This window comes from Mastomys coucha, unplaced genomic scaffold, assembly GCF_008632895.1.
Source record: "Mastomys coucha isolate ucsf_1 unplaced genomic scaffold, UCSF_Mcou_1 pScaffold12, whole genome shotgun sequence".
Classification (NCBI taxonomy): Eukaryota; Metazoa; Chordata; class Mammalia; order Rodentia; family Muridae; genus Mastomys; species Mastomys coucha.
In genome coordinates, this window is record NW_022196894.1 from 1,309,587 (window position 1) to 1,332,089 (window position 22,503).

Below are 22,503 nucleotides of genomic sequence, written 5' to 3' on the forward strand. Positions count from 1 at the left end.
TGAGGGCAACCAGTCTGGGTGGCAGCTTGAAATGAGATCTTGTGATGATGGCGGAGCCGAAAGCACAGACCTAGTGTGCAGAGGGACAACAGAGGTGTCACCACAGGACAGGACTGCCACTGCTGGTGCAGAAACACTGGGAAGGCTGAGTAAGGAAGGCTGTGTGCCAGCTCCTCTTTAGGGCTTAGGAACAATCCAAGAGCAGGGGAGAGACCCTGGAGCAAGAGTGACCCCACAGCTAAGGGTAGAGATCAGAAGGGACCACAGATGGGTGTCAGGCAGGAATATACGTCATGTGATCAGAAATGAGCCCCCACCAACTTGTATCTAATTTTATTTTCAAAGAGTACATTTTCTAGGCACCCCAGACCTTGCCTGTAAGATCAGACCTCAGTGTGGCACCTGCATGTGCAGGACACACCCTCTCCATACAGCCCTGCCTGTTCTGGGCCAAAGCTGCCTACCCGCGTGGGCCTCTGGGTGCTAGGCCCTTTATCCTGTCTCAGGGCTGGCCCAAGCTGCCCTAGTGGGGACTGAAGGCCTGTCCTCCTGTCCACAAGCTGCTCCCTGGGCTGGTCTTCTATTCCCTGGGCTGCCGCAGCCATCTGCTCACTGCCCTGTCTTGCGTGGCACATAACTTCAGGGTGGATTCATCACCCAACGTCAGAATCTGAATAAATTTGTTTAAGAGAGAGGGAGAGCACCTGATAAGAAGGGATAGGAGGGTTAAGTGACTGTCAAGGCACCCGTGAGCGCGCAGTGGATACTCTCACCGTCCCTCCTGGCTACGGTTCCCGCCATTTCTTCCCATTCAGCATCTGTAGTTTCTCCAGGCTCTGTGTTACAGAGCATAATGCATGCCCTAAGGATAGGGCCAATTAGTAAGTGTTCTGTGATCAAGTCTCAGCAGCAGTCTAGAAGGGAAACTCAGGGCACTATGAATAGGTGACCCTGGGATAAGCTACTCAGGGCTCTGAGTATGACCAGCTTTGGGGTCAGGTCTCAGCTTCAGTCCATGGAAGAGGCTCTGGGGAAGGGTGAGGTTAAAGCCTTGGCTACATTCATGGAGACTTACCCATCTCATGGACACGGTCTTCCAGAGCCCCTGACAACTCAGGGAGGCTCAAGGCCTGCAGGGGAACAGGCCAGCCTTTGGAATCTGTGGTACAGAATGGTGAGTTGGCCACAGGCATGTCCTCACTGCTGATACATGAGTGCCTGACCACCTAAGTCAGGGATGCCTTTCATGCTTGTACCCAGCTACAAGGTTAATAACTGCCACTTAAGGCTCAGACTTAAGTAGAGCTGAACCCTGGGAGCTGCAGCCAACCAACTCGCTAGAGGCCTTAAAGACAGTGTAGTAAGCCATGAAACAATGGTCCTTATACTTGCCACCTATCCATAAGAGTGATAGCACATCCCTTATCACAAGTGTGCATGTTCTGGAGACTGAGTGACCACTGTGACAGCTGTGCAGAGCCCACTGCTTAGAGCTTAGCTTAGGGCTTCCTGCCCACCCTTGTCCTAGTCCAGAGCCAGGCTATTACTTTCTTACCTGCTGGGAGGAAGGGTGGGTTTGGGGTAGCTTCACTGAGGGAATGGTGCTGCCTCACTCGAGCTGACAGCTCAGCTTGACAGGCCCTGCAGGACATATGACCAAGTGTAGTACTGAAGAGGCCCTGCTGGCAACCCAAACCCAAACCCAAACACTTGGGGTGAGGAAAATCAACTCAGCCCTGTAGCTAGCCCGAGAGGCCCCATACTAGTCAGGTGGAAAGACATGCAGATCCCTAGTCTGCTTTTAGTCTAGCCTGGGTCTGCACTGTGGGAGACAGCCCCAGAAAAAGGCACTATGGTTTCCCCACTTCTCACCTGCTTAGAGAGGATGAGGAAGGGACGATGCCCGACAAGTGTGTGTGGGTGTCTACCTGAGTATGTGAGCCCACTTACCGCAGCTGGTCCAGGATAAGGGCAGCATCCTGCGTCAGGGTTTGGGCCTCCTGTAGCTGGGCATGAATGTCTTTTCGGGCACTATCCTGCTCCAGGAGGCAGCTCTCTACTACAGCCCGCAATTCCTGCTCCTGGGATACCTGGCCACGCAGAGCCTCTGCCTCCTCACAGCACTGTAGGCAAATACTAGGCTATAGGGCCCACGCCAGGAAGCCAAGGCCCAACCAGGCTTATTTCCCCACAGTCTGTTAGGATGCCTGTCTGCCTCTCCCCAGCCTGTTCTAGGATTTACTTATTTGGCTCCATCTTGCAGCTTCCAGATTCTGTGTGAGCCACTTTCTCTAACTAGCTCTTCCTCCTAAATTCATTTGACTTTTGGCTATTCCATCCACCTTCAAGTTTCCTGTCTCTAGTCCCCTGCTACAGACGTGTGACTCTAGATGTACTCTGCCTCCTGTGTCCACAGCCCACCAGGACTTCCCCACTTACTTTGTGTAGCTGGATGGCAAGCTCCTGCATCTCAGCCTCTAGCCGGTCAGCATAGGCCAGCTCTAGGGCATCACTAGGTGGGCGAGCACTGCTGTGCCAGCGGGCAATGGCAGAGGTCATTTTCCTTTTGGGCCCAAACAACCTGAATGGGTAAATCAGGGTGCATGTCAGCTTCTGTCATGTGCATGGACCTTGGTACCAACTTGCCATCAAGGCCAGTCACTAGGGAGCACCTAACTCTGGAAAAGGGAGGTCATAGAAGATCCTGGGGCAGGGAACCAAGAGTGTCCAAAGAGCCTCCACCATCACTGGCTTCAGGCTTGGACAACTGTGTCTCTGCTCTCAAGGGAGATCTCCAGGAATCTCTCCCCTCCAGACAAGTGCCCTGGGAGTCACTGCAGGCTTTCATAGTGAGTGCAGCCAGCTTAGGCTAAGCTCAGCTCTGCATAGCAGCAGCCACCCACACACCACATGCAGGAAGCAGGGTAGGCAAGGCAGACCCTGCACTCCTAGTATCAAGACAGAAGTTCTGGTTACTGAGGGCCACTGCTATAAGCCACACGTTCACTCTCTGTCTGAAGAGATAGGAGTGGGGTGGGGTGGGGCGTGAGGAGTGGTCTAAGGGCAATACCTCTTACTTCTTCATTTTCCCTGTGTAGGGAGCCAACCATAAAGACTAGCACACTGAAAGTACCTGCATGCTCAGAACATTGGTGTACTTGGAAGGTGGGCATGAGAGTTCAGGATCACCCTTGACTACAGAGAAGTGGCTTGTCTCAAAGCAACTACAGATGGGAGGAAAATCATCATATGTGCCTAGGGAAAGGTGCAGGCTCTGAGGGGACCTTCAGGTTTCACCCTCCAGCTAGTCCTGTACACAGAAGCAGCCAACAACAGTAAGTGTAAAAAACAAAAAACCTGCAGATCCCTGGAGCTCAGCTGTCTTCTAAGTCTTGTTTGTCCTCATCTCTCTAAAGATGAGGAAGAAATTCTTGGAAATTCGTCAACAATTTTCTGATCAGCTTTTTATTTCCTTACACATTCATTAAAGAGGTTATAGTGCAGTGAATAAGGAAGTTTTGTGTATGTTGGGTGCTGAATGTCTTGTGACAGTTAGGTATTAGAACTGTAAAACCAAGCAACAGAAGCAAAGCCTCCATTCCTGTAGAGCTGCAGCTGAGGGAGACAGGTGCTTAACTCTGTCACAGCTCATTTGTATCAGGTTTTATAGAAGACCTTGCCTTCGGTGACCACAAGATCCTAAGTCTTATGGGGGAAGGGGGAGGTCCTGAGTTCATGAGACTTAAGTATCCATTTCAACAACAAAATTAAAAGACAAGAAATAGAGAGTGGTTCACTTACAAGAGAATAAACCACAAAAATTCCAAGAAAGCCTTGCAGCAGTCGGCTAGACAAAGGCCTTGAAACAACCACGTTAAAGATAATCAGAACTAAAAGATGATGCGGAAGCAATACAAAATGGAGATACAATGGAGAGAAATGTAAAACACAAGCAAAGAAGTATGGTAACTGAGGTAAGGCCTCCTAAAACAGGCAGAGGCAGCCTTATTTAAGCGGACAAAGGACAGAATGACTGAACTGGAACACAATGGAATTGAGTCTGAGGAGTAAGAATGAAAACCACAAGCAGAGCTCCAGAACACATGAGGCCAGGCCTTCCCCTTGCGCGCCTCAGTGACAGGAGGGCCAAGGGTCTGAAGAGCTAGCAGTTGGAAACTTCCACTCTTGATCAAATACATGAACATCTGTGAAGCCAAATGAACACCACAGATGATGAATACCAGGACACACATCTAAGCTGAAGACTTACAGAACCTTGGAGCAACAAAAGGAAAGCAGCTTATCCCATGCAGGGAGCTTCAGTAAAGTACCTGCACGTTCTCATTCAGAACTCTGGAGGGCTGAGGCAGCCACAGTGCCAAAGCAAACAGTTGTCACCAAGAATCCTTTACCTGGGAAAACTGTCAGAGGCAGACATTCCCAGATAGGCAAACACTGAGGAAACCCTGCAGAAAGCAGGACACCTACTGCACAAGAGCCACCTAGGGGAGAGCACTTCCAGTGAGAGCCACCCATGGAGGCACAGCCATCAGACTATAGTTGTGTATATGGAATGTTTGAGACATGGTTTGGATTTTATATTAAAAGGTTTTTGGTTTGTTTTTTTGTTTGTTTGTTTGTTTTTGTTTTTCGAGACTGGGTTTCTCTGTGTAGCCCTGGCTGTCCTGGAACTCACTCTGGAGACCAGGCTGGCCTTGAACTCAGAAATCTGCCTGCCTCTGCCTCCCAAGGGCTGGGATTAAAGTCGTGTGCCACCACTGCCAGGCCCACATTGAAAGGTTTTATATTCAAGCTTTTGGGAAATAAGAAGCCTGTGCTATAACTCCAGAGCTGTGACAGTTACCACTGAAAAAAGTATTTTAAAATCACAAAAAAACAAACTGAAAATATCAAAGCCCAAAGGTCCAGCATACAGCAGCAAGGCCATCTGTCTAGACAGACTGCTCACTCTACCTGCTAGTGTACAGGCTGGAAGAATGGCTGAAATTGGTAGGGTGGGGGAAGACACTAGGGGACTCACGTGATGCCAATTTCCTTCAGGTCACTTTCAGTGAGAGTCAGAAAGATACGCAGGTCTACATCCTGCTCCTCAAACACTTGCAGGTACTTCAGACACCCGATCTGCTCCAGCAGCGTGGCGAGGTCCTGCGGTAGAGGAGACCACTGGGAGGCCTGGGGCCAGGACTGGAGAACTCTGACCCCAAGCTTGACTAGATCCCTCATAATGCCCACGCAACCTTAGTACCTTAGGCAGAGAAGGGATGCTGACAGAGCTAAAGGAAAAGAATCCAGGAGGCGGCTCAGGCTTAAAGTCCATGTCCTGGGACATCTGATCATCCCCTCAGGCACTGCCCAGCCCATTGTCCTTTGGAACAGTGTCCAGTGCCACTGTTTGAATCCATGTCTGCATGGCCATCCTTGTGCTTATCCTGCCTCCACCTGGAGTCAGTACCACTGCTTCCAAAACACCATATGACGGGTGCCTGGTGGTGGCACAAGCTTTTCACGCTAGATAACTATTGCTGGCCCTGCAAAGTCAGCTACTGCTGAACTCAACTGTTCCAACCCCAGTAGCTTTCAACACCAGAATTTCCAGTTTCCACTTCTACCCATGCTTAGTTGCTTAGGATGGAGAGAAAATGTTCCAAGGTTGCTTCTCTACCACTTTCCTCAAAGAACCAGCCTTGAGATCCCAGCACATCTGGTAACATGCTTGTATAACTGAGAGATGCGATGCGCTATGTTCCAGGCCGAGGCCTGGGAGAGGCTGCAGGCAGTCGGCCCAGTTTACAGGCTGTTAGGGAGCAGCTCAGCTGGGACTTAGGAGATATGTTATCATACCTTGAGCTGCCCACCTGACCACAGGGTGGTCCACAGTAAGGGTGTGGCTGCATTTTTGTTAAGTATATGCTACATGCCATTACTGTGTCCCCAGCTCATGAGCATCTATTACTATCCCCCAAAGCTTGGGGAGACCCAGAGAGCAGGACAGCAAGGGGACAGCCCCTGCCCATGGAAAGAAAAGGACACCAACCCCACAGCTGAACTGCTGCTCATCGAAAATCCTTTCTGATCCCAATCAGTTCCCAGAACTTGTGGAGAACCCAGTACCCTCTCTCCTCTTAAAAATGCCTGGCCTGTCTCATATACACATAAATCCACATCCCATAGTCACAGAAGCGTCATCTCTTTAAGCATGTGCTATTAGGTTCTCAAGTGGTCTCACCTGGGGTCCTGAGTAAGGGGACTTCTCAGTTTGGGGTTCAGACCCCAGAGTGGAAGCAGTCCCTGTGCTGGAAGGCCAGTGACCATCACTGTTGCTGGGACGACTCTTATTCTTCAAATAACTCCTGGTTTGTTTGCGAACAGAGCTTTTCTGGGCATGATCAGAGTCCTGCAGTGAAAGGGTGTGCTGGGAACAGCCCGAGTCTGGCCCTAAACTTCTGGCCTTCTTCACCCACGGCAAGGGTGAGTTGTGAAATCTATCATGACTTACCTGAAGCTTTGGCCCCACACTCAAGGTTCTGAGTCCTCCAGGCATCGTGTAGACACACATTAAACATTCACCCATTTCCTACAACACCGAAGGAGGAAGAGGGACCTTTACCTCATTGCTTTCTATGGAGGCTTCACTGCTGAGACCCTGGGCTCTTGCTAGGCCATCACTGCTGCTGCTCCTCCACACAGGCCCAAGACTGGCACAGAAAGTGGGTTCCTCTGGTAATGGAAAACACCTGATGACAGGTCTCACCATTGAGGCCGCCTGGGTTGTTAGCTCATTCTCAACTGCCTCTTAACATAGCTCTGCACTGTTTGTCTGGCCTGGCGCCCTGTCTCAACCCCACACTATAGGATAGACAGAGCTTGTTTGAGTTTTTTTGTTTGGTTGTTTGGTTTGGTTGTTTTTATTTTTTATTGTGTGCTCATCAATTCCACATACCTACAACAGAGCTTGGCATGAGTTGGTAAAGCACTGCCAGGTCATAGAACATGCCTCCTGCTGGGAAGCTTGTCAGGAAGCCCTTGGACTGACTGACCCTTTGAGTACTGTGTGCCTCCTTAGCCTGTGGGACCTTCGGAATTGGGATGTTTGCTTTCACCTGCCCATGGCCAACTCTGGCTTACCTCACAAGAACTGGGGCCTCCTCTACGGGAACCCAAAAGGATTGGGATGCATACCCCGGCTGCTGCTGCTACTGCTCTCCACATCCCGTTCATTGATGGGGGAAGTGACATCTCGGTAGCAGAGGCCCTCGCCTTCCATGGTATTCTCATCACTGCTAGTGAAGGTCACATAGCCCCGTGGAGGAACTTGCTCTGTGTACAGAAAGGACATGTGAACTTTCAGACATGAATGAAGGTAACATCCCTCTTAAGAGTCTTGGGAGTGAAGCAGCCCACAGCCACTACATCATCTCCTTGCACTGTAACTTGGCCATGCTCCAAGAGAGATTAGTTTGCACATCACAGGAAATGAGCTTGGTGGAGCCAGAGCTAGCACCCAGGGCAAGGTCAGTCCCCTTAGCACCTGCTACTATTTTCTTAAGGACAGAGTGCAGTAGCAGGCTGGATCTATAGATTCCTCAACTGAAAGGCTATCTGGGCACATTTAGAATAAAGTCCAAACTTAACACACATACCATCAAGTATCTATGCAACTACAGAAATTTTTTTCTCTTTCTTTTTTTAATAGTGTTAAGGATAGAACCTGAGGCCTTGTGTGGTAGGCAAGTACTGTACCAGAGCTCCAAGCCCAGCCAAAAAAGATCTGCCTGACCAGGGAGAAAAATACTATGACCTAGGGCTGGAGAGATGGCTCAGTGGTTAAGAGCACTGGCTACTCTTCCAGAGGTCCTGAGTTCAATTCCCAGCAACCACGTGCTGGCTCATAACCATCTGTAATGAGATCTAATGCCCTCTTCTGGTGTGTCTGAAGACAGTATACTCATATACTAAAAAAAATAAATTAATATTTGTAAAAAGACTGACCTATGACCTAAAGCCGGGCAGTAGTGGCACACGCCTTTAATCCCAGCACTTGGGAGGCAGAGGCAGGTGGATTTCTGAGCTCAAGGCCAGCCTGGTCTACAGACAGCCAGGGCTACACAGAGAAACCCTGTCTCAAGAAAAAAAAAAAAAAGGAAAAAAAGACTGACCTAGAAATGGACAATGCTGAACAAGTTTGTGTAATCACTGACATATTTGCCCATAGAAAGCACAAACATGAGATATGGCTCGGTGGTACAGTGAGTCCTAAGCACTCAGAGCCTTGTGCTTCCATTCCAGTACCACAAACAACAAACTCCAAATCCTCCATGCATGATGGCAGGCACCCATCATAATCCCAGAAGTAACCTCAGAATTCAGGAGGCAGAGATAGGAGGATTGGGAATCCAAGACCAGCCTGGGTTTATGAGGTGAAACCCAGAAGAAAGGATAGGAAGCAGAAACAAAGAAATGTATCATATTTGCAATTTTGCTACTTAGGATCAGAATGTGGGCAGAGCCAGGACAGGGGCACTAAAATCCTTACACATCACAATTGGTGTGACATCTATTTGAACAGCATATCCAATGAAAAGAAAAATCCACAGAATGAAACCAAAGTCTTGAGTTATCAGGGACTCCTGCAGCTTGTCACTAGGTCAATTCTGAGTCTCACTCCTGTGGTACCCAATCCTACCGTAGTCTGAGGCCAGGGACCCACGTACCAGGGCAGTCCTGTACATATCCAGTCTTGGCACGCGATACCAAAGAGCTTTGGGAACCGTGCCTCTCACCATAGCTGGTCTGAGTCTTGCCTCCAAGTCCAATAGCTGTGATCCTGGCCAGGGCACGTGGCCCCTCATGGATACTGAGGCCCTTCTTTCGACAGGGCCTCTGGCGCTGAGGTACAGGCCAAGACTCATCGGAAGAGCTCAAATCTTCATACTTTTCTATAGGTCAGACATGAAAATTAAGACAGTTGGTTCAATAATGACCTCACCATTCAATAATGACCCCACTTGCCAACACTAAGCTGTAAGGTCATGTGTCTATGTATGCCTTTTGAAAAAAAAAAAGACTCACTACATAGGCTCAAGCTGGCCTTGAATTTACAGCAATTCTCCTGCCTTTCCATCGCTAAAGATTTCATCTTTTTAGCCAGGCAGTGGTGGCGCATGCCTTTAATCCCAGCACTTGGGAAGCAGAGACAGGTGGATCTCTGAGCTCAAGGCTAGCCTGGTCTACAGAGTGAGTTCCAGGACAGCCAGGGCTACACAGAGAAACCCTGTCTCAAAAAACCAAAAAAAAAAAAAAAAAAAAAAAAAAGAAAAAAGAAAGAAAGTCATCTTTAGCTGTGAATGTGTGGTGCATTTAGTTCCCTTCGAGCTAGAATTACAGGTGTTTGTACACTGCCTGGGGTAGGGGCAGTGACCTGAATTTAGGTCCTCTGCAAAAACTATACAGGTTCTCTGAGAAAGCAACAGATACACTTACGTGCTACTAAGCCATTCCTCCAGCCAAACCACCTTGATAGTATTAAATTAGAAAAAAGTGTGTTGGGCTGGTGTATGGTAGTGGACATGGGAGGTAGAACTGTCTCAAAACAGTCTAGCAAGACTAGACCTTAGACATCAACTGCAGCTGCGGCCACTGCCACAGAACCTTCATTAATCCTTTGTTTTCCCCCTGTCTTTTTCAAGACAGGGTTTCTCTGTTTAACCCTGACTGTCCTGTACACTCCCTCTGTAGACCAGGCTGCCTCAAGTCCATAGATACTCACCTGCTTCTGCCTCCTGAGTGCTGGAATTTAAGGTGTGAGCTGCCACACCGGGCTTAACTTTCTTAACATGGTGGAAGGTATACACACCTTCCCACAGCTAACCCCAGGCTAGGTTATGGTCTGAAGGAAAGATGTACACAAAGTTTAGGGGTGGGGCTGGAGAGATGGCTCATCGAGTAAGAGCACTGACTGCTCTTCCAAAGGTCCTGAGTTCAAATCCCAGCAACCACATGGTGGCTCACAACCATCTGTAATGAGATCTCACACCCTCTTCTGGTGGGTCTGAAGACGGCTACAATGTACTTACATAAAATAAAAAATAAAAATAAAATTAAAAAAAAAAAGTTTAGGGCCATCCTAGAAGTACTGACAACCAGATGAAATCAGATACAAAAGCATGCCAGGCAAAGGGTGAGCTCTGTCTGTAGGCTGGCAGCTTGGCGGCACACCTGGAGAGTGGTAAAGAAAACAACTTGACTAGACAAGATCAGTGTAGAAGTCTAAGGTCTTCCCTACATAGAAATACCAAGAAGATGGAACAAACCCTCAAATCAGAAGTTAAAGAAAAGAACTGTAATGAACCCATCTACAAGAGCAGTCATGATGATAAAAACACTTCAGAATAATCTTAGTTATAGACAAATATATATATGAAGAAAAATGTAACCCTGAACGTCCCAAAATTATACTGAAAAGAAAACATGCCCTGTGTTCTTAGATGGACAGATGACACCATAGAAACAGTGAATCTACTGTTAGTAAATGTAGTCTCCTTGATATGTGCACATTGGTTTTTTGAGACTGGGTCTGTATTCCTAACTGGTTTTTTTTTTTTTTTCCTTTTGGTTTTTTGGGACAGGGTTTCTCTGTGTAGTCCTGTCTGTCCTGGAACTCACTCTGTAGACCAGGCTGACCTCGAACTCAGAAATACCCCTGCCTCTGCCTCCCAAGTGCTGGGATTTAAGGTGTGCACCACCACCGCCCGGCCCTAACTGGTTTTGAATATGCATCCTCTTAACTTTGCCTCTCAATCCAAAAAAGTCTGGGATTGCCACTGTACACCACCACATATACCTTTTCTACCATCTTAATTAAAACTAACACTCTTTAAGGAACAACAGTAAGTTGACACTCAAGTTCATACAGAATAATAAACAATTACTGCAGAAACACTGACAAGTCCTAAACAGTAAAACCCACTATAAAATAAAAGCCTGTGGTCACAGGGCAGTGGTGTTGCACACCTTTAACCTAAGCATCTGGGAGGCAGAGGCAAGCAGAGCTCTGTGAGTTCAAGGCTGCCTGGTCTACAGAGTGAGTTACAGAACAGCCAGGGCTACTCAGAGAAACAACCCTTTAGTCAAACTGTGGTTTAGGTGCATGGATACAAAGACTACCAGAATCTAAATCTACAAAGATGGAAATTCAATGGGTGATAAAGTGATAAAGATGCTATATCTAAACCACCATGTCAATCATGCTGAATGATGCTGACACAACTGTAGTGTTGAGGGTGGTCCTGATGCTGTTTGTACTCTGATGTTAATTCTGCTTCCTCAAGAGGGGCTGCCCCCATGAGCTGTGATCCCATACTCAAGTGATCTTCTTCCCATTTTAACTGGTCAATAAAGGCTAGAGCCTATGATTGGGCAGTGGAGGGGAAAGATGGGACAGGAGGTCTTTGAGAGTGGGGGCAGGTAGAGAGGAGAAGAGAATGAGAGGGGAAGGGAGAGGACAGAAGAAGAGGAGGAGGAAGCCATGATGGAGCAGAATCATGTGGCCAGGAAAAAAATACAAGTAGCAAAGGGTCTCATAGCTGGCGAATAAGTTAGTATAGTGTTAGATCTGCCCAATGTAGGCATATGGCTTATAATTATAATAACTGGATTGTACGTCTTTTATATGGGCTTATTGGAGTTGGAAATTCCAGCAACACTGTATGAACAGTTGGAAAAGAAAACTTGTTCCAGACACCATACCACCCAAGAGAAACAACCATCACTGGACCAGACGTGTACATGTAAAAACTGAAAACATACAATGCTAGAAGGGTCCTGGCTGTCAGGCTCTGAGAAAAGCTGGTTAGGACTCAACATTCAGAGGCAATAAAGGAGCCTGCTTATAGAATGGTACAAGTTACAGAGCACAAGACTATCAAAGTCAAGAACTAAAAGCCAGGGGGCCTCTCTGTGAGTGAGGCACATCTCCTTCCCTTCTTCCTTAGGCTCCACAGCCTGAGCTGTGCATGACATCAGTTGACAGACACTGTTCTCTGTGGTAAGGTCTGCATCTCTGAGGCCCTAGGCCTTGGACCCCAACCTCAGCTCCATAGTGGAACTAGTAAGAAGGCCTCAGAGCAGGGCTGGTAGACCCTAACCTGAGCAAAGGGTGGATCAGGGAGAGACTCCCCTTGTCTCCTAGTTTCCTTACTGCTCAGGGCTGCCTCAACTCCATCAGGACACAGAGGCAGATCAGGTACCTGGGCTACGGTAGAGGCTCTTGGGCAGTACAGGTGAGTGAGTTTCCATCAAGGCTACAATCTTCATGTGGCCATACTGCCTGGCTAACATCCGGGCTGTGGCTCCACTGTGGTCTCTTGTGTCAACTTTGACCCCCTAAAAAGGTTCATAAAAGAAGTCAGAAGCTCTTCCAGCTGAGCGGACTGCTGGTCCAGAGGGATGAGAGAACAGTACATTTATGATCACCCTCCCTGCCCGTCTGAGACACCACTAGAGTGGAGGAGTAGGGGTGAGAAGGTCAGGTGACATTTCTGTCTCGTTCACAATGGAAGAGGGCTAGCAAGCCCATCAGCAAGAGCAGATACCAAGCCATCTTGCAGTTGCAGCCACTCTCTCTCTCTCCATATGGCAAGGAGACAGAAAGAACCTGGGAGGGACCTAGAGCAGAGGCCCACCTTCACCCTCTGTATCTACTGTGTCCGTCTCTTGATAAAGAGCCAGTTATCCAGCCCATCCTCAAAAAGAAGGCTCCATCCTCCCTAACTGAACTTGGTATCTCTTGTCCCTGACTTTCTGAGACAAGATGTAGCCAAGGAAAACCTTAACTTCCTGATCCTCCTGCCTCCACCTCCAACTGTTGGTTTTCCAGGTGTGTACCACCATACCTGGTTTGTTGAAACAGGGTCTCACTGTGAGTCTAGGCAGGCCTTGAACTCAAAATCCTCTTACTAGAATAACCTATCTTAGATTACAGTTTAGGTTTACTGAGGTGGGAAGATCCTTATTCTAAACTTAGCATGATAAATGCTCTTCTTTGAAAGTATTGGACATACAGTCTAACATCATGGTGGCAGGCTGCCCAGCCAGGCTCTGAAGGACAAATCACAAGGAATTTAGAAAATAAAAGGTGCCGGGCAGTGGTGGCGCACACCTTTAATCCCAGTACTTGGAAGGCAGAGGCAGGCGGATTTCTGAGTTCGAGGCCAGCCTGGTCTACAGAGTGAGTTCCAGGACAGCCAGGACTACACAGAGAAACCCTGTCTCGAAAAAACCAAAAAAATAAAAAGTAAAAAAAAATTAAGAAAAAAAAAAAAGGAAAAGGTGGCCCTGAGGTTCTTGTAGGAATTTAACTTGACAGATATTTAAGGACCAAGAACATAACTCCACGCAACACTCTGATCCAGAAGAACTTGCAGTAGGGTCAGCGGGAGCAAATAAGACACTTCCCACCACTGCCCAGGGAGGAGTGGATGCAGTCTAGGGAGGGACACCCAAAACCCATGGAGAGAAGAAGAAAAGTACACTATGAGGTGGTGGCTCATGACTATAGTCCTAGCACTTATAGTGGAAGCAGGAATATCAGGAAGTCAAGGCCATTTATCATCTAAAAAGGTAGTTATGTGCCCTGCTTGGGCTCCATCAGATGCAAACTCCAGAACCAAACAACAAAAATAGGTTACAAAGTCTGCATGCTGCTCTCTGTTGGGGTGCTTAGGGAGACTCCTGCTGTAGACACTGTGCACAACTTCCGTGTGGACACACACCTGGGAGAAGAGCTGACGGATGCACGCCATAGTAATGCTAGCCATGTCTACAGTTACCAGACTGTGTCCTGACAAACGGTGCCACTCGCAAGTCTGCTGAGGTTCATGTTGGACACTGTTACTAATACTCCATCCCTCCTTTCCACCATTCTAGTCACTTCCTGGCTGTCATGGGCCTATAACCCAGCTACTCAGAAGGCTGAAGCAGGAGGATCAAAAGTTCATGGTCCTCCTGGGCTACACAAGTTCAAAGCCAGTTTGGATAACTTACTATGAGTCTGTCTTGAAATAAAACATTTTAAAAAGGGCTGAGGCTATCTCAGTGACAGAGAGTTTACATAGGACATATAAGATCTGGGCTTAATCTCCAGCAGCAGGAAGAAAGTTAAAATGTGTCTTCAAAATCATTGTAAACACATAAACGTGGGTGTCTATTTACTCAGCAGTGTACGTGTTTCAGTGAAAATGTACTGCCTACGGGATAGCAAGATAGCTCAGTGGGTAAAGGTGCCTGCTATCAAGCCTACGGTCTGAGTTCAGTTCCCAGAAAACAGACTCCTACAGTCCTCTATTCCACATGTATACACATACAGTATGCTAACTACATAGGTTTCTATTTAAAAGAAACCACAGTTAAGAGTTTATAGTTTCATCAATGATCCCCATTAGCTGTGACTAATTATAAGGTAATAAATAGTCACTTACGTGATTCAGAAAATACTGCACAATTATCTCATGGCCAGAGGCAGCTGCTTCCATCAAAGGAGTAAATCCATATACAGGCTCCCTGCAAGATGAGATCAGATAGATGGTTAGCAGAGAGGAGTTAAGGCAATGAACAAACCATGCCAAGCCCCCTCCATGCAGAGCAGGGGTACAGGCTCAGGCCTAGGCTCTCATGCACTTACAACTGCTAGAGTACTGATCTTTGCCTTTCCACCTTGCTGGAGTCACGGTCTCTTGGCTGCTGGGTATCCCTGTTAGTTTCTGACGATTCAGTCTCTGCCCTCCCACTTCCTGTTATGAGCTTGGATTGCAGACACTTCCATGACTGCATCCTCCACTTATGACTGTCAGGCCTGTACAAGCACTTCTGCCCACTAACCCATCTCCCCAGTTTCCATCATGACTTTCAGAAGATGTAGTTACTGTGGGCCTGATACATGTTATGTAATGATCCTCTTCACAGCAAGTACCAACTGTGCCCCCACCTGATGTTGGCATGGCAAACTCCGGCTCTTGGTACCCACGCTGAGGGACATAATGTAATTCTGAATGTCTATAAAAATGAACAAAAAATGCTACTAATTAAAATTCAACTTGTCTAATGATTTGAAGCTCTATTCTGACCTGAGAGATGTGAAGACTGATTCTTACAATGGTGGAGAGGCAGGGTTAGCATGACTTCCTGGCAGGGAATGAGGAACAGTGAAGGGGCTGTTCAAGAATGCAGATGGGCTTATGAACAGTTCATGGGCTGCTAAACCCAAAAGATAAGACGTGGGTAGGTGGGAAGAGACATCACCACCTGTGAGAAGGAAAGAACAGTAGCTGCCTTTAATATTAGCTTGTTCAGTTAGTATGTTTTTTGAGACAGGGTCTCTTCAGGTAGCACTGGCTGTCCTGGAACTCCTTGTATAAACCAGGCTGGTCTCAGAGATCCACCTTTGCCTTCTGAGTGCTGGGATTAAGGGTATGTTCCACCATGTCTGGCAGAAGCTGCTTTTTGAACATGATTAACATGGGGATTAGAATGAGGTGGGAATGGCTTTGAGAGACGGAAGGTGGAACAGCTTGGTCTTTGGGACTGTTAATGAACCAGAAGAGTTAGTAAAGCTCATGTGGTCCTGCTGACTGTTCCCACCTCACCTCCTCAGTGTCCTTGTGTGTGGCTGGGGTGGGTGTTGGATGGGTAGGTGTGTGTGCATGAGACAGATGCTGGAAGGAGCGATGTGATGTTTCTTGGGAGTTGTCCACCTTTTTTATAGAGATGCTCTCTTCCTAGGACTTAGGGTCCACAGACTGGACTAGCTGACTGGGCTGGCATCTGTCTATTCTTCCTACCAGCCCTGTAGTTACAAGCATACACAACCACAGCAACCTGTTTACCTGTCCCTGAGGATCAAGCTCAGGTCCTGACGCCTGTGCAGCAAGCGCCTTACCAACTGAACTGCCCCACCTCCCACTTCAACACCCAGCAGTTCTGAGTGCATGAGAGCCTGGTCCTGAGCCTGCACAGGGTGCTCGGCTTGGTTTGTTCATTGCCTAACTCCTCTCTGCAAACCAGCTATCTGATCTCAGAAGCTCAGCCATCTCCTATGACCACTTGGCTGCAACAATCACCTCACGTTGGCATTGGCTCCACTCTCCAGAAGAAATTTGACCATCTGTTGGTGACCGGCACTGGTACAGTGGAAGAGTGCAGTCCAGCCCTGGATGTCTTTCATCTCAAGCTCTGCACCTTGCTTCAAGAGAATAGAGTGTGGTTATGCCCCAAGTCTCCAGAGAATGTAATCTGGGTAGGTGCTTGGGAGGCATCCACTAGGCCTTCAGCTCAAGGAATTGTAAGTCATTACACACACTTATGCACACTGTGGCCTGCAGCACCTCATATCCTGTCAGGGCAACCAGGGAGCACCTGGGGTTTTTTTAGGCCCATTCATAGCTCACCTGGAGCAGAAAGTAGGCGATGCTTTCGTTGCCACAGCTGGAGGCCAGCATCAGTGGAGTCTGTCCTTCTGGGGTTGGCACATTCACACTCACACCTGCCTCAAGCAGCAAGTGAACAATGGTATCGTGTCCAATGTAGGAGGCATACATCAGCGGGGTCCAGCCACCACCATTCTTCTTATTCAAATCTAACTCTCTCCTAAACAAACACAAGTTATGCTAGATATACCCAGCATCTCACATGTGGCTTCATGAGAACCAGGTACCAGGCCTAGTAGGACAAGCTGCCCTTCCAGAAAGTAGGAGTCACTTGTTTCGAGCCATCCCCGGCTAGGTGTTTCCACCCTCTTGTCTTACACTCTTGTGATGGTTAATCATGACTGTCAACTTGACAGGGTCTGGATTCAACTAAGAGACATACCTTTGCACATGTCTGAGGAATTTTCTAGATTGGGTTAACTGATGTGGGAAGAGCCACCCTAAATACAAAAAGCATTCCATGGGCTATGGTTACAGACTAATAAATAATTTTTTTTTTAAAAAAAAAAAAAACAAGCAAACAAACAACAAACAGAAAAGGAAAAAAAAGTAAAAGTGACGAACGTAACTGCCTATTTTAATGCTCTCATCTGCCCAGCCCCTCCTGGACAAGGCCAATAATCTTTTTTTGTACCTATAGCAATATCCATCATGATCAAGCAGGGGAGTCAGAAAAGGTCTTGCCAGTTCTCTCCAGTTACAACATCCAGGAAGGAGCTAGCTGTTGGCACATAGTAGATTAGGTCTAGGTAGCTGGGTACACATCCTACAGCACAAAGGACCCTCCACAGAAAAGACTAGCCGGCCTAGTTTATTAGCAGAAATGAGGCTAAGACACCTTATCTACCAGGCACCAAATTGATACACAATCTGCCTTCAGAGCTATGTAGAATGGCCAAAGAAAGAGAAAGGAACTGAGGATAACATCACTGCCACTGACTTTCCCTTTGTCACCTCACCCTATAGAAAAACCTGTCACCAGAGTGCCCTATTTCCTAAGTGCTTTCTGTTATAATTCTGGAAATGTACTTTCACTGAGAAAGGCAGAGGAGAGGGGCTCTCAGACTTTAAGGCTCGGGGATGGTAGTCTCATTCTAGAATAGCATCCACTGCCTACTCCAAAGAAGGTGTGTTTAATGCCCAGGCCTTCCCCATCACAGTTCTTATCCCCGGTGTGGAAACTGTTGTATGATCAGTGCCTCTTGTGGGATCCATACTAAGCTGACCCAGGCAGCTATTTCCCACACACTAGCAGGTCAAGCTGACTCTGGATTCTGGAATGGCCTGAAGCCCTGCCTGGAGAGCTTCATGTAGCTACTTCTGGAGTCACTGGAATAACTTGGCACCCACCACTGCATAGCTTCATGAGTGGCAATTCTACAAAGTGAACAGTAGTAAGTGCCTCAGCAAAGCTAACACCATTTTCAGCCCCTGTTCTTGAGACCACCAATATCCCTTGGCCCCAGCCTGGGCTTCTGTGAGCAAGCCTGCTTCTCAACTGGGCCAACTCCTGTGAGAGTACAGATCTGCTCCATCTTCCCCGCTTTGGGCTGCTCTGAGACCATGTTCTTTTTAACAGAAAACTCAACATGGAAGAACTTAAGACTCCAAAGATTTACAGCAAGAGTCTTGGGATCCTGTGAGGACATGTGCTGACTACACACCTAGCTTCACAACTCTAAGGCCACTAGGTAAAGGAATCCTGCAGACTGTGCTAGACTGAGAGCACTTATACTTTACTGGCCGAGGATGATGGATGGTTCTGATTTGCAACCAGAGACCTAGTGCTTTATGAGGCTTTCCTCTGGCTCATCAGGAATTGAAAAGGCACAGAGAGGGCTGGAAGACATCATCTCACCAACATACTAAATGAGTACTGGCAAACTTAAGTATAGAGTGGAGTGGAACACAAGAAAGTAAGGAGACCCTTCTCCAACAGAACCTTCAGACTACAGGGAATAATAGACAGGCTGTAGAACTAAATACACACATGCAGATTGGTAAAGCTGGCAGGTGGGCAACAGTGAGCCCACCCTCTCACCTCTGTGCTCAAGAATCACAGTGAGCCAGAGTCACAGGGCCAGAGTGCTAGCTATCCATCCTTACTATTGTTTTCTCTGGGTTTTTCTCCAGTCAGAGGAACCCACCAAATGATTGTGGTTCAAATAAACTACAAATTAAAATGTTCAGAACATGCTTTAAGCATCTTCTCCTCAGAATCAAAGGTACCTTCCTTCTAGAAGTTAAACATGAGCCATCAGGGACGCTGCAACAAGCAGGTGAGCCTCCTTGATGTGTATTAAAGACCTCGAGCTCTGCAAGACTTCAGCTGTTTGAAACTGAAGCCACCGAGCTGCTAATTAGAACATGAGGTGAAGGGATGCGCCCCAAGACCTCTTACCGCTGCACACACTCCTTCACCACCTCATACTGGCCAATGGAGGCAGCTGTGTGAAGATCCAAGGGGACATCCAGCTCCTCTCGGCTGACCTGTGCACCAAGCCCATGCCACATGGACAAGCTGCGGTTCAGGAGCTCCGGCTCGCTGGCTTCATCGCTGAGCTCAGACATGGCTGCAGAGGGAGGCCCAGGGGTTAGTTCTTCTCCCTGTCTGTTCCAAAGATGAAGCCCTCCTACCAACCACAGGCTCACCTCAGATTCCTAAGGAACTGAAGCCACAGGAGGCTGCCTTCGCTTCCTCCTAACATCACACAGCTGCTGGCAGACAGAAGGCAGGGCATCTGTACAGCCACTAACTGTGCTGCTGCCCTGCTTCATACCACAGGCTCTATATCAGATTTGCCAGGAGCCTGATGACCTTTCCACTACTAGTAAAACAGTGCAACTTAGGTTATTTAGCACTATTTGCTAAATTTGGGTGTACAGCAAAAGTTAGCTCTATGTCTAGCTTCTCCAGTTCCTAGTTCCTCACTAATGGACATGTATGTCTAAAGGGCTGCTGCTACAATGCACGGAAGCTGGGTGTAGTGGCATACCTCTGTAACCCAGCACTGGGAAGGTGGAAGAGAGGCAGGAAAATCATAAATTTAAGGTCAGCCTGGATGACATAACAAGTTTAGGCCAGCATATCTACACAGAGATCCTCTCTCAATTAAAGCAAGGTTGAGACCCAGAAAGACGGCTCAGGGGTTAAGAGTTCATATTGCTCTTACAGGACCCAAATTCAGTTCCTTGCACCTATGTTCAGTGGCTTATAACCTCCTATAACTACAGCTCCAGAGAATCCAACACGCCCTTCTGGCTTCCTTGAGGATCTGCATTCATGTATGCACATATTACCCTCCAGATACATGCAAACACATAATTTTAAATTTTAAATCTTATAAAACAAACCAGGGAAGGAGAGATGGCTTAGCAGTTAAGAGTGTGTACAGCTCTTACAGAGGACCTGAGTTCAATTCCCAACATCCATATGAGGCAACTCAGAGCTGCCTCCAGACGAACCAACACACACTCACATGCACATGTCCACACACAAATACACAGATACCTAATTTAAAACAAAAATTTAAAGTTAAAAAAAAAAACCATAAAGGCCAGGGATGTAGCACATTTGCATCTCCACAAGCAATGTGTGGTGATGCTTGACTTAATTATGGCACTTGGGGAGATGGAGACGGGGATTGTGAGCTCAAGACCAGTCTGTACTAGAGTAAGTTCCAGGACTACAAGAGTGAAACCCTCTCTCAGAAAGGAGAACAAAAACCCAAAACAAAACACCAGCCTGGGCACACAGAGCTTGTCTCAAAAAGAAAGGAAAAAAAAAAAAAAGAAAGAGGAGGGAAAGGACGAATAGGACAGGGGAAAAGAAAACCCCAGCAGACTGCAGAATGCAATCCCCGATGTTCAGCAAATGTTACCTGAGCAGGATTCCTACACAACCCTTTTATGGACAAAAGATGAACACAAGGATGACAGGTGTATGGTTAGGAGTCCTTTATTCTGGGTAATCATACTCAAACCAAAGCCTAGCCATTTATTTTCTAGCAGATTCATGAGTCTAAGAGCAATAGGAAGTTAGTACAGAATAGGAAGAGTTCTGGGAGAGGTCAGGTGCCCCATTGCATAAGGCCTTCAGTCCTGAGTCCAAGCCCTAGCAATGCAAAGTATGTGGGGTTGGGGGGGTGGTGACCGGAGAAGAGATAATGGCAGTTTACAGTGACTAGGGCCTCAGTTGTACATTCTGCTCTCACCTGTGCAATGGCCACTGTTTTGTTTTGAGACAAGGTCCCACTGTGTAGCCCTGGATGGCTCAGAACTCAATGTGTAGACCAGACTGGACTTGATGGCACAGATACCCCTGTCTTTGCTGAGATTAAAGGCATGTGCCACTATACGTAGATAAACGGTCACTGGTACTAAGCATCCGTGGGGCCACCTCAGTGACTCCAAACTACCTTAAGTGTCTGAATCCCTCCAGGACCCTTGCCAGGTTCTAGGTTATTGCTCTGAGGTTGGAACTGACCCTAAGCTAACCCAACAGAGCCAAGAGCAGAACTACAGCAGGGTGGGAAGACCCAGGCTTTGGCACTGAACACACCTAGGTCCCATTTGGGGGTCAAGACCACCGCAGGAGTGGCCTCAAGGATACAGAGCACCACAATATCCATACTCAAGAGTTCTGGTGAACCCAGATGGAAGCCTGAAGGGAGTGTGTACCTCAAAGGTACTAATTCCCTCCCCTTAAACACTCGAGCATTATTCTGTGTTGATGACTGCCAAAAAAAAAAAAAAAAAAAAAAAAAAAAAAAAAAAAAAAAAAAAAAAAAAAAATGCTGGGCCTGGCAGCACAACTTCCAGACAGAGGCAGGAGAGTCAAATTCCAAGCCTGCCTGAGCAACTTAGTGAGATTGAAATATTTAAAATGTAGAATGATGGTTGAGGATCTATCTCAGTGATAAACACCATATATACACAGCTTGCAAGGACATAGGTTTACTTTTAAAAATTAAATTATAAAAAGGGCAACATATAAACCACTAATCTGGGGAACAGTTTGAAAGCCTCATGATGAATGATGTGTGTGGGCTGGTGAGGTGAAAAACAAGGCCTACATTCTGGAAACACCAGCTTCTCCTGCTGCAAACCTGAGCTCAAGTCCTACCCTCACTGGTGACACTGAATTTGAACCAACAGAATGGACACATGCTTCCCCAAATGGGGAAACTTTAGAGGATTAGCGAATCCTGGAAGAACTCACACCTGTAATTCCAGCTCTTGTGGGGCTGAGACAATAGGGCCACCTTTGAGTTCAAGGGCAACCTGAGAAACATGAGATGCTTACTCTAAAAAAAGTACAACCTGCCTGTGTAGTGGCACAGGCCTTTAATCTCAGCACTTGGGAGGCAGATCTCAGGGAGTTTGAGGCTAGCCTGGTCTACACAGTGAGACACGCCCACAATCTCAAAATACCAACACCCCCGCAAAAAAATCGATTCAAATAAAATAAAGGTTTCTCTGTCTTCTGCGCCTCGCTTCCAGAATCTCAGTAGGAGCACTGATAAGTTACTCTTAAATTTTTGAAATCTTCGTTTTAAAACAATTCTATTCTGGAGGCAACTGTCACTCCTTCAAGAGATCCGTGAAGGCCTCGAGGGAGCCCTTGTAGCCCAAATGAACAACGCGGTTCCGGCCCTAGCGATCCCGGTGACCGTGCACCACCGCAGGCTCCCGTGTGGCTGCACAGTCTGGCAGACACCTCGCGTGACCCCTTAGCTTAGCACCAAGGAGCCGGGCCCGCGTCCCCAAACCCTGCGACAGGGAAGCGCCAGGGCGGACCGCCGGAGCGGACGCAGGGCGCCGCGGGCCCCGCTTCTCGGAAGGCCCCGCCGCGGCCCGGCCTACCTGCAAGGCCTCAGCAGGTTCCCGCGCTACCCTCCAGCAGCAGCTGCTCGCTCCCTCACCGGCCTACAGCCCTGCGCCCGGCCCACCCGGAAGTGATTGTCGGACGGCGCAGAGCCCCTCGGGAAGGTGACGGACGTCC

At 47.7% G+C, this 22,503-nt stretch overlaps 1 protein-coding gene across 6 annotated transcripts; it reads right to left on the reverse strand.

Moving 5' to 3' along the window:
• Positions 1–317: 317 nt before the first annotated feature.
• Positions 318–22,492, reverse strand: Anks3 (ankyrin repeat and sterile alpha motif domain containing 3). 6 transcript variants are annotated; one of them, XM_031361218.1, is made up of 17 exons: positions 22,365–22,492; positions 18,901–19,072; positions 16,461–16,659; positions 16,134–16,255; positions 14,496–14,577; positions 12,267–12,402; positions 8,733–8,957; positions 7,201–7,338; positions 6,629–6,738; positions 6,248–6,415; positions 5,042–5,166; positions 2,440–2,581; positions 1,951–2,123; positions 1,556–1,641; positions 1,076–1,159; positions 774–862; positions 318–670 (listed from the first exon to the last, which is right to left on the reverse strand). In XM_031361218.1, exons 2-16 carry the CDS (start codon positions 19,068–19,070, stop codon positions 786–788), a joined length of 2,037 nt encoding a protein of 678 aa, XP_031217078.1. In that variant the 5' UTR covers positions 19,071–19,072; positions 22,365–22,492; the 3' UTR covers positions 318–670; positions 774–785. The 6 variants fall into 6 exon arrangements, with proteins under 6 accessions (XP_031217078.1, XP_031217113.1, XP_031217087.1 ...); XM_031361253.1 differs by lacking the exon at positions 8,733–8,957; XM_031361227.1 differs by lacking the exon at positions 6,248–6,415.
• Between the last annotated feature and the right edge of the window lie 11 nt (positions 22,493–22,503).

What these genes read in the sequence shown, in the direction of transcription:
- Anks3 (XM_031361218.1), bottom strand. Translation starts at nt 19,070, where the DNA reads ATGTCTGAGCTCAGCGATGAAGCCAGCGAGCCGGAGCTCCTGAACCGC. An exon ending in CAGTAGCAGCAGCAGCCGGG is followed by an intron (nt 6,739 to 7,200) that starts GTATGCATCCCA and finishes TTCCATTACCAG; the next exon opens with AGGAACCCACTTTCTGTGCC. An exon ending in CTTATCCTGGACCAGCTGCG is followed by an intron (nt 1,642 to 1,950) that starts GTAAGTGGGCTC and finishes TATGTCCTGCAG; the next exon opens with GGCCTGTCAAGCTGAGCTGT.